Source organism: Scatophagus argus, chromosome 14 (genome assembly GCF_020382885.2).
Source record: "Scatophagus argus isolate fScaArg1 chromosome 14, fScaArg1.pri, whole genome shotgun sequence".
NCBI lineage: Eukaryota > Metazoa > Chordata > Actinopteri > Scatophagidae > Scatophagus > Scatophagus argus.
This window is the reverse complement of record NC_058506.1, coordinates 2704761-2716978: the sequence shown is the minus strand read 5'-3', so window position 1 is coordinate 2716978 and position 12218 is coordinate 2704761. Positions and strand designations below refer to the sequence as shown.

The 12218-nt window shown below is 41.0% G+C and overlaps 1 protein-coding gene across 4 annotated transcripts in view; it reads left to right on the top strand.

The window, feature by feature from the left end:
• Positions 1-12218, top strand: part of LOC124070318 (protein turtle homolog B-like) — a 119085-nt gene that overhangs the window by 64940 nt on the left and 41927 nt on the right. For 3 of the 4 annotated variants that reach the window (XM_046410123.1, XM_046410121.1, XM_046410124.1), the window contains 6 exons: positions 3722-3867; positions 7956-8098; positions 8338-8478; positions 8591-8707; positions 9188-9338; positions 10746-10869. In XM_046410123.1, the coding sequence (XP_046266079.1) occupies positions 3722-3867; positions 7956-8098; positions 8338-8478; positions 8591-8707; positions 9188-9338; positions 10746-10869 (822 nt within the window). The remainder of the gene's footprint in view (positions 1-3721; positions 3868-7955; positions 8099-8337; positions 8479-8590; positions 8708-9187; positions 9339-10745; positions 10870-12218) is intronic. The other variant, XM_046410122.1, reaches the window with a different exon arrangement.

The window sequence follows — 12218 nt, the reverse complement described above, 5'->3', positions numbered from 1 at the left end:
TGGTGAAATTACCAAGTCCACCAGTCTTATTAACAACTGTATTGCACATAGCACATGTTGGTGTAAGTCACAAGTTTTTTTTCTTTGCAGTTGTGAATTAAACATCCAATAAGGGATTCACTCGCTGCCAACCTTAACCATTTTTTCCCACCTTGTAACCAGTTTCAAAATGGAACTGGTTGTAGGAACCGAGCCCTACATCAAGGTGACAAAGTAGACATCCTTTGGTGAAACTTTTAATGAGATCTTCACCTCCACTGAAACACTATTGTATCATCTCTGTTGCACTATGTGACACATGATAATTTACACAGAAGCTAAGATTAACGGCTCAATGATTAGACTGAGTACAATTGCCAGGGGTATTTGTGTTGTTACTCCCCACACTTCAGGTGACCTTATGGGGTGGGTTGTATCCCGCCTCTCGCCTGTAGTCAGCTGGGATAGGCTCCAGCACCCCTGCAACACTGATGGATAAGCATTATAGAAAATGGATGGATGGAAGTTCAAACACAACAGTGACAAATTCCAGGCTGAGAGGCATTAATGCCAGCAGTTCCCACTTCAGAAGCCTCCACTCCACGCAAAGGTGTTTTTAAACACTACCCTCCCAGGCCAGGTGCACCTCTTTGAACAGTTAGAATATAGAACACTTGGTGAGAGGTAGAAAAGAAGGGAGGGGAGAAAGCACAAAAGAATGCATATGGCTGTATCAGCCTATCTATCTATCTTTATAGACCTATAGATCTATCTTCAGATCTGTAGATAAAAATGTCATCCTAAGTAAAGCTAAGGCTAAAGGGATGAACTAAATGTCTTTCATTGTTTCTTTAAAGATGCCCACTGACACTATAGAGTGTATATCCTGTGGATGGGAGACCCACCAAATATTAACATGTATTCATTGAGGCTAGTCATTGATTCTTAATGCTTATCAGTGTCAGTTAGCGGAGGTGGTGAACACAAACAACTACTGTCCTGTGCTGGTGAATCTGCAGTGCATATTCAGACAAATGACAACAACGAGGATCAAACGATCAGTAAGGCCTTCAAATTGTATTTGAAATGACTCACAGAGACCGTATATCAGCCTGGCAAAGAGGACTTGGCCCCGTTTGACCCGTGACCACTGGCTTTGAGTTCTGTGTCACCTTTATCCTGAACCACCGCTTCATGAGATATTCTGTCCTCAAAATGGCTTATACTACAACAGCGTTTTATATGTTTTAACTGGTATATTTAAAAGAATGGCATACAAGTATGATTTGAATGAATGAAGGTTTTTTCTCATCTCGAGTGCCTCCTGATAACGGCTTCCCCCGCTCGTGTTTCAATCAGAGCAGCCCTGACAGCTCTGTGAAATTCAGTTCAGTATTTCTCTTTTTAAAATCCACGTTCCAGCAGGATGTTTTTGATTTCAAGGCGGTCATATGCTAAATATGTTCAGTCAGCAGAAAGACTGCTTTGTAAAAAACGTTAAGGTAAAGTGTTACAACAACAGCAGTCACCAAATGTGTTGCCTCCATGAGCTATGATGTCATTTCTTTGCTCAGATCCCTCCTGTGCTTGTTGCACTCTTACAGTCTGATTTGGAATGGGCAGTGGAGGGAGCAAAGACAAGGAATGCTAAATATCTGTTGCCATGACTACTGCAAGTGGCTGGTCACCAGTGAGTGGACCCAAATCTCAGGACCATCCCAGCTCTCTCTTTCCAAATAAAAATATGGATGCACCATCTTGAAAACCTCACCACAGTTTGCCCTTTTGCGTAATACTTTAATATTGCATTTTAAGAGCATTTAATCATTGGTTTTACATGTAAAGGTCAGTTAGGTCATCATATGAGGAGTAGGCAGGAAAATGTAGTTATATGTCTTCTGTGAGAGAGGTTTGATGGTGATGATGATGTCATCATGGTTTTCTCAGGGTTAGTTTATGTCTGACGATGACAGTTTCTACCAGAAAGCCTGTGTTACAAACTGGGAGTGTAGGTTCATTCCATGGTTATGGCCTTTGATTGCAGAATGAGAAATTCTATAGTGTGCCTCCTTGCACTAAACATAATACTGACTTAACATCATTTTTAAAGTTAAGATATCAAAGAACAAAATCAACAGTGTTGTTAAAATCAATGCAATGCATGGGTGTGTGATGTGCTGTGGTGGTGGTGTTGAAGGTGCAAAAGTAAAAGAAGGTGATGTAGGATGGATGTCAGCTGTCGGAGAGGAGTGAGCTCACAGGTTGTGTATGATCCAGAGATCCAGAGGTTTCTTTTTTAAGGTGTCTCTCATGCCACCCTGTCTTTAAACAGGTGCAGTGTGGCATTTCTGATGCACTCCTTTTTATGCTCCCCTTGAAGATGTTACCTACTGGGGGGTTTTTAATTAATTTTAAATCTGTCATTTTTATTTTATGTCTTGACTCCATGTTGACGAAAAGATGATGCATCTCAAAAGATTTATCCTGCAAATAATTTGTCTGAGTGTAGAATCCAGTAACTTTGGAGCTGGATTGGCTAGTAAATATTGAGCATTGCGTCGTTACAATTCTATTTTATGCCACTGATGTTATTAGTCAGAATCACCTAAAGCAGGGATTAAAAGCAATCCTAGTAGCACATTTTGGTACCAAGAACGTTTTGAGAACGTAGGTTCTTCAGGTTGCAGTCATGTTCCCTGAACGTTCCCCTAACATTGTTGGTACATGTTTGGTTCCCTCGATGTTTAGGGAACGTTAGACTTCATTAGGAACATTCACTTAACGTCAGTTCTTGGTTAGGTTCCATCCAACCTTCAGAGAACCATAGGCTAATGTTGTATATACGTTCTGTGTTACTAGGGAAAATCTCTTCATAGCCCCAATCAAATCTTCTTTAAAGGGATATTATGTTGAACCTGAAGTTACTCTCACAAACACGACTGTGACTTTAGGGTAGTTCTCCAGATATGCACACACACACACACACACACACACACCAGATCTGACAATAGTAAGCCACCTTTGGCATGAGAAAAATAGGATTTGTGGAGTGAACGTGCTGCTGAACAAACTGTGGGCACTGAGTGTGACGCTTAAGCAAGTCAAGCATGAACCAAGATCTCTGTGATCCCCTTCTTTTGTTTCAGCGCAAAACCTACAGTCTACAGTCTCAAACTCATAAAACTATTGCATCTGAAACAGTTATTATGGTTTTTGGTACCAATGAATCTATCAACCTCACACTGGTATATTATTATATACTGATTTTTGTGCGAATGGACAGTAGCTAAGAAGCAAGAGAATACATTTTTCTGTGTTTTTCAGCTACCTTTGAAGCCTTAGACTTACAGTTCCTCTGCAGCCAACCGTTCTGCTGCGAATCACGAATCAAACTGTGTGCAGAATATCACTTATATGAAAGTCAGAGCTACTCGTCCTCTGGGATATGAGCAAAAAGGACAAGAAAATGTAGCACTTGGCAAACACACTGTCATCATCTTTAAGTCTTACATTGTACATCAGTGACAGTAACCATGTGAATCTATCCATAAATATTATTAAGTAAATGCTTTCATTGTGGAAGATGGCTCTTATTTTGTGTTTCATGTTTATGACTTTTATTTTGAGTTATGGTGGCCAAAGTCTTGTTTTTTCTACCCGTCCTTCATAATGTCAGATAAAACACACCGAGCTGGCTGATTTGCACCTAGTATTAATTGTTCCCTGCTGTTCATTTATACAGTGACCTAAAGCGCAGAGTCAGTATTCTTATCGACGGTTCCCTCATCATCGCTCAAGTCAAGCCGGAGGATGCTGGGAAATACACCTGTGCACCTAGCAACAGCCTGGGCCGACCACCGACTGCCTCTGCCTACCTAACAGTGCAATGTGAGTGTCCTGCTTTTTCGTTTCTTATTTTCATTTTTTAATTTGACTTTTCATTTCCGATATGGGCTAAACTTTAGAGCCTGTTCTGGTACATCATCAAGGGCTCCTCTTTATGCCCATTTGTTCAGGTCAAAGCCAAAGCCAGCTCAGCTCCCTACTATTAATACCCAAATCCAATGGCTAATCTTGCTTAAAGTCCAAAGGAAAAAAACCTGGCAGCAGATGTAGAGAAAGAGGCGCTGTCCACTGCATGAACATGGATAACCAACATGGCTAGTAAGCATCTGTAAACTTTGACCTTTTTGTGTCCAACATTAAATAGTAATATCATTAAAGGAGACAGTGCTCATCAAATGTGAACCAAGATTCTGTTACTGCACTGCATGTTTGTCCTCTAATGTTTTCAGAATCGTATTCATACTCCTGGAACTTTTCCACGTTTTGTCAGGTTACAACCACAAACATAAATAAATTTTATTTGCATTTTATGTGAAAGACCAATAAAAGGCCAATAAAATTTATTTATGTTTGTGGTTGTAACCTGACAAAATGTAGAGAATGATGAATACTTTTGCAAGCCACTGTAACTCTAATATGAGATTGTTAGCATCGTCCTGCAGATGTTGAAGGACCTCAGTCGCCTCTGGCCCTTTCTGTACACCGTGTAACATTTTATAACATTAAAAAAGCATCCCCCAGCTCAGCTTCATACAGCTCATTCAGTGTAATCCAAGTCTAAATCCAAGAAGCTCCAAGATCACAAACCCAAACTGGTTTGAAAAGACCTCATTTAGCTGAAAGTATTTTGTTATGCTGTAATCAGTTTTGTCATTACACGCAGTAATATCAGTGTAATTCTGAAAATGCATGTCAGTATACACAGTCTACATTATAATGAATTCTTTTTTTTTCCTCCACTATACTAGCCAGAGGGGAATAAAGTTAAATTAAATTAATTTCCCTGCAATGAAACCAGAAAGCACTTTGTTCAGTCATTGCAACTGCCTTTTATACTGCAAGCTGACAACAGATTTGTGTGATTTAAGCAGCTGCCTGTGAAGAGCATGCTTTAATATGTGCAGCAGGGGAGGGAAATTTGTTTGATAACATGAATGTCTCAGAGTCAGTGCAGATTGATACACCTGATAAAATGGAAGCGTGTCTGTTCTGCGAGACAGGCCAGTGACAAAAAGCATTTTCCATTTGGCCTTGCCTTTAGACTTTAGCTGAAAAAGTAATTTTAGTGAAAATGTTGGTATCTTGATTATCAGTTTAATTGCCCAGTGAAACATTAGCGTCGCACAGGATGTCTTTACAAAGTATGCCTTCAGAGGTAAAATAGACAACAGAATGAACTGACTGACTCATGAGCAGTTTTAGCTTTAATAGAGTGGTATCCCAACAGTATAATGTTTGAGATGACTAATCTTTACACTTTGTTGAGAAGGAACCCTAATGCTAATCAAGTGCTTATTCATCACTGGAAATTTCCAGTCTGTAGCAGGGCTATCAAATCACAGAGCAGCATGTCCAGAAACCATATTATTATATATTTTTTATATATTTTTTTTTATAAATTATGTATTTTGGTGGGAAATGCTCTTGGTGCATTCTCTGTGCTGTGGACTCAATTTGAACACTCACACAAGCAGTTTGCAAGCTAACACACTTCCACCTCTCAGCCAAACACCTAGCCCTACCTAAACACCCATTGGCTTTCTCAAATACTAGGGTTAGCTAGCTAACCCTAACCCCTTTTCTGTTTTGCATGTGTTTACTGTCTGCCTCTCCCTCCTGTTGCCTCTCCCTTCTCTCTTACTTCATTTCTTATTTGCACTCATTTATGCATATATATTCATATGCACACCGACACATCTCTATCTCTCCCTCCCCTCTGTCTTCATCATTGGTTGCCGCCGGCTTATTCTCTTCTCCCATAAAACACTCGCTCAGTCCATCAGTCACTGTGAGCTGTAGAAAGATGACGCCTGGTGAATTTGTCACTTTGGGAAAGCATCTGGCTCTTATTTGGAGCAGACAGTGAGAGGCAGGACGAGCTCTGAGATTTTAGCCTTGTCGACCGGTCACCGGCCACTGGCAGTAGTCAAGGCAACAGACATTTTGCATTCCCTCGCTCTCCTGCCTCCTTTGATGGCTGTACATTACATTGTGGTGTGTGTGTGTGTGTGTGTGTGCGTGCGACAAGCAGAGGCAACACCAGTTGTGAGAGGGAGGGAGAAGAGAGAGGGGGATTACATCATCGCTGTAAGATCAGGGACTTTTCTCTGTCAGACTGCAGAGGGCTCTCTCTCTGTGTCTCTCTGTCCTATTCTTTCCTCTCATTCTCATCTTTTTCCTTTTGTTCCCCCTTCCTCTCTTTATCTCCCTCTCTCTCTCAATCCTCAACAGCTGCTCTTCTCCATTAGTTTAATGCCATTTTTCTCTCCTCCTCTGCTTCATTCTGTTTAAGCCCCTCTCCATTTCTGTCTTTCTCCCTGAAATGCCTGCCAGTGAATGACTTTCCTACAGCATCTTGCAGTGGGAACCAGCGTTTCATGAGCGATAGCACTGTCTGAGGGCTATATTTAGACACTTGGCTGATATTCGTGTCTGTGGTGCTGATGGCGGTGCTCCTCTGGGCTTTTTGTGGCAGAGCGCTGCCGGGCCAGCGGTTAGGACTTTGGAGGACATCTCTTGTAGTACAAAGTTGTTCTGGCAACAGTGTGGTAAATTGATCTCTCACAGTAGTTCAAGCCATCTATCTCACCATGTCACACACTCATTCCCTCACTCATTCACTTGCTCACTCTCTCATCTCCTCCCCTTTTGCAATGCCTTTTGCCAGCTTTACTGTGTTCACAGTCACACCACCTCTTCCTCCTCTCTTCCGCCAGCTCCTCTCTACCTTACGTCATCCATCCACATCTCTCTCTCTCTCTCTCTCACCTGTTCTCTTTCCCACGCTTGTGCTCAGCCTCGCTCATCTTCCCTCTATCGCTCCACTGATAGCATTAACCCCTCCTCTTCACCCGCTCCTCCTTCATCTCCTCTCACTCACACCATTTCTCCTCCTTATCACCCAGTGCCTACTTTGAAGCTCTCCTCTTTGACCTCATTTGAGCACCACACCATCGTCAGAATTCAGGATTTAGGAAGGAGAACTTTTAGATTCTCCTTTTTTTTTCCTGCTCTCCTTTTCCTCGTCTTATACCCCTTTTTCTACCAGGTGGACTCCCTTCCAACTCACATGCTTTTCTTTGCCCAAAGGGTATAGCTGAACCATATCACATTACAATTTTTAAAGACATGAAACACAGAGGGATGTCTAAGGATAGCCACTAATGCCGAGCAAATCTAGCAATAAAAGTCAAACATATCAGAGCTGATCTGATTAGACTGATTGAGGGGAGTCAGGTGATTTAATGCACTTTTTATATGCTGTCTATGTTTTATTGGGTTTAAAAAGTAGCATAAATAATAAAATGTATAAATGGTAATGCATATTTATGATTATGCATTAAGCTTGCTTTGTGTTTTGATTTGATTTGCTGTAATACTACTTTGTTTAGATAATATTAAATAGTAACAGGCTTAAGTATCTTTACAGGGACACACAGAGTTTCTAAAAGAAATCATGTTGTATGACATAATACCAAAAGAAAGCCCTTGAGGTCCCTGGTTGCTACTTTAAAAGCAAATGGGACCGAATTTTTTTTACAATATTGAACATAAGATTTATGTGGAAGAAGCACTGTTATTTTAATTACTACATTTTTCTTCACTGTAGATTAGTGTGTTTTTAGCTATTTTTTAGCCAATTCAGCTTAATGAAGGCATCAAGGTTGCGTATTTATGGATTTGATGCTCTCTCTATTTTTAAAACCCACGGAATATTGCAGAAAACTTTCATATTATACCGCTCTCATCTGTGTGTGTGTGTGTGTGTGTGTGTATTAGAATGGTCTGATTTCCCAGTCTTTTCCACACAGCTATTACAATCACAGTCACAAGGCACCAGGTTTTCCAACTTACAAAAAGATGTTTTACCACTTGGTTTACGCTGTGTATTTTTTTTTGTTTTTTATCAGATCCTGCCCGTGTGGTAAATATGCCATCTGTCATCTACGTGGCCATTAGCCTCCCTGGCTACATACGCTGTCCTGTAGATGCCAACCCCCCTGTAACTCTGGTTAAGTGGAAGAAAGATGGGCTCCCTCTGCGGATAGATAAGGTCAGCTTTTGGTTCTGCTCACTTTACCCCAGACTGGAAATGAGTTCGTGATTTCTTCGGTTAAAGCTTAATGTGATTCCAATTCTCACTTCATCTGCCTTTCTCAGTGTGTCTCTGTCTCTTATTTGTGTGAAAAGATTAAATTACCCTGAGTTATTGACAGGAACTGTCAGTTATTTTTGGTGTATGACAAAACATTACTCTCCCTTACACACAATCTATGATTTGTCCATCCACAGTACCCTGGTTGGAGCCAAATGGAAGATGGCAGCATCCATGTGGCAGAGGTGACAGAGGACTCTCTCGGCACCTATACCTGCATGCCTTACAATGCCCTGGGTTCCATGGGATGGTCCCCTCCTGCTCCCCTGGTGCTAAAGGTGCTCCCATTGTCACTGTACATTTAGATGATCCCAGAATAGCTCAGCAGCTCTGATACATCCGAGGGGCATTGTTTTCACTTACCTGTTTCTGCTGTCGACCCCTGGCCAGGACCCTCCCAAATTCTCAGTGGTTCCTGGTGGGGAGTACAGGCAGGAGGCTGGGAGAGAACTGGTCATCCCCTGTGAAGCAGAGGGAGACCCCTTTCCCAACATCACATGGAGGAAGGTAAGACAGCACGGACACTCTACAGCGCCCTCTGTCTGTGTGTATAATTTGGCTACCAGGTTGTCTTTGTGAGACTGTTTTTAATCACTACTTCATGTCGTTTTACAACACATTCAGTGCTTTCACTGGAGAAATCTTCATTTCTACAACCCGTGCCTGTAGTGGGTGCTCAGATTTTGTTTACTCTAACTACTGTGTCATTTTAGTGTTTTTAATCTCATTTTAATGATGTCTATAAAATGTGCACTCAAGAGAACATATTGGATTCTCTCAACTGTTTGCTTAATTATGAAGCATGTTCAGTCTTGCATATTGATGACTCTGTAATTAGCTTGTTTCCCACTTATGAATTTTTTTATGTGTAGCCTGTATGCTTTTTCAAAGTTGTAAATTTTGAATTGCATGTTCCAACCTATTGGACATATTCTCTGTCTCTCTTCCACTGGCTGACTGTGTTTTTGCTTGGCTGGTGGACTGCAGGTAGGGAAGCCCAGTAAAAGCAAGCACAATGTTCTGCCCCGAGGCAGCTTACAGTTCAAGTCGCTCACAAAGGAGGACCACGGGGAGTGGGAGTGTGTCGCCACCAACGTTGCCACGAGCATCACTGCCAGCACGCACGTCCAAGTCATAGGTACCAAAAATGTGTAAACAAATGCACAAACATACTTATACTGTACATGCAGACACTTACTTTCTTTAACAGGTCTAGTAATTGACTGCGCACTAAGCCTTGCCTCATTATTACTGTTGAATCGCCTTTCAGATCTTCAGAGCATTTCTGTTGTCAGTAAATAGTCCAGTGCCTGTTCAAAACATGTCTGTCCAAACTGGCTGATTGCCTGACCTCCTGTCTTACTGCTTGCAGCTTTCTCAGGCATTCTAAATAGACAGAGATTAATACTGAGTTGGTACCCCCTTTGCAGCTACAATGGCTTCCACTCTTCTGAGAAAGCTTTCCACAAGATTTTTCTCTGGGATTTTTTTTTTTATTTATTTGCCCTTTCATACAGTAGAGCATTTATGAGGTCAGACACTGATGTTGGACCAAAAGGCCTGGCTCACACTCTCTGTTCCAGTTCATCCCAAAGGTGTTTGGTGGGGTTGAGGTCAGGGCTCTGTGTGGGCCAGTCAAGTTCTTCCACACCAACCTTATCCAACCATGTGTTTATGGATCTTGTTTATATAGTCTATCTTCGACCTGCAGAGCAGACACAGTTATAGACACAGCAATTCCAGACCAGACAGTTTATTAAGGTGTTCCCAAAAGTGGAGTCAAATTGAAATTATTAATAATAACAATCATTACTGTTGTTTGATTGTCTGCAGGGCAAAAATATCCTAATAACGTAGACCTTTCCTGAAACGTAAACCTGTTTGGAACTAATGCTTACACAGGTAAGCATGTGCAGTACTGACAGGACTGGAGATTTTGCATCCTGCAACTCTTTCATAGTTTTAAGGCCAGTCATCCGCTCAACCACAACACAAAAATGATTTTGCTTCAGAATTAGTTAGGAAATATTGAATTTCTAAACTACTTCAGTGTCTCTGGTGAACGGTGTCATTGCCCTGCTGTCTATCTCTGTTCTTGCTGAACAATGCGCTTTCTCTCTGTGTGTGAGTCAGTCAAATCAGAGCATTACAATGACTGGATTGAACTGGCTCCTAATTGGTTTCCTGTTGCTGTGGCTCCAGTGCATTACCCATACAATGAAACAGGAAATTAGCAAAAATATAATGTATTAAGAATTTTGGCTGAAAAATTGTTCTTCACAATTCAAGATTATTTATGTTTGAAAGGTAAGACTTACAAAAAATAATTCTGGACTGTTTTCAAGATTACATTACGTTACAACATGTTTTTTTCTTATTCTTGTTTTTCAGTTAGACATTATGTTGGATTGCTGGCTGCTTAAACACAATACTTGCTTCAGCCCACATAAGTGTATTAAGGCAAATAAAATGAATGTACTGCGTCTACTCAGTGACTCAGGTGCCCTTTTAACAACACCTTTCTCACTGCTTTCCCTCCCTGCAGGCACAAGCCCACATGCCCCCACCAGAGTCCATGTGGTGGCGTCCTCCACCTGGGCCAATGTGTCCTGGGAGGCGGGCTATGATGGAGGCTTCCAGCAGACATTCTCAGTCTGGTACGGCCATGTGTGAGTCATCCCAGCATGCTTTGCTTCCTGCTTTTTCTTCTTGCAATATTCCTCTGTTATTTCTCCAAATGTCTTTTCCAGGGTTGTGTTCAGAACAGTTGTGAAAATGTAGAGATGGAAATACATGGGAATCCAGTGTGTGTTTTCATCTCTAACCTTGAAATTTTTGGAGGTACAGAAAAAGAGTTGCAACTGAACTGAACATGACCCAAAGGTCTCTGTCCTAGTGCTGTTGCTGCTGCTGCTTTGCTGCTGCTTGTCTGGAGAAAAGGCCTGGGTTGAAATGTTTCATTTATTTAATTACTTGAGGTTTTAACGATGACTGTAACTGTATAATCTCAATCATACTGAAGTGATTTTTCACTTGTTAAGAAGTCAAAAATATGTTAAAAAAGTCTGGCATAAAATGTAGGTGTTTCTTTAATCTTGGGTTGGGATAGAAAGGATTTATCAAATACATATCAAAGTGTTGAATGGAAATTACAGTTTTAACCCAGGTCAAGCCAAGTTAGCCATCTGCATTTTGGCTGATGGATGTGTGAGCCCCCTACCTCCACCCCCCAAATAAGTTTGGTCGACTTTAATTTCCTACCATACAATTGGAAACAGGGAAACCAACCTAATGTCATTACAATCATTAAAACAGAACACGTAGGACGTTGTCGTGCTGTTTATCTAAGTAACACATGTTGTGATAAAGGTACTGCTGACAGCAATCACTATTGCAGACTTTCTGTTGCAGACTGTGTAATATTTGATTTGTTTTTAAGTATTTCACAAATACTGAACATACCTGTGCAATTTTAGCAGGTTAGTGCTGTAATGAGATAAAAACAGTGCTAGGCATCTTGTTTGCAAGAGCTGCAAGAGAAGTACAGTATTGACTACAGTTGGCTTTTGCCGTTAACAGTTCAGTTCAAGTTCTAGTCTCTTCCTTAAAGAAGCAACCCAAAAATTAAAATTTAGTCATTATCTACTCATCCCCATGCTGATCCATAAAACATTTATACAGTTTCACAGCAAAACCTTATTTCAGGATTTTCATAAACAATTGGAGGATTTTGATTTAAATTTGTGAAAGAAATAAATGGCTCCATAGAGGCCATCCAGCTTAATCCAAGTCTGTGAGTCAACCAGTCTATTGGGACATTACAAAGTGTCTTGAAGCACTGAGATCCCAAACTAATTTGAAAAAATGCTTTTTTACAGTTCTTTTTCCTTTGCAAAGGAAATAAACACGCACCTCATCTGAACAACAATAGCTCTCTGGATCAACATCAGCTCTAAAACATCCATCTCATTGACATTTCTCAGGTGGCCTATGACTCTAAAGTCCTGCTTTTGGTTAA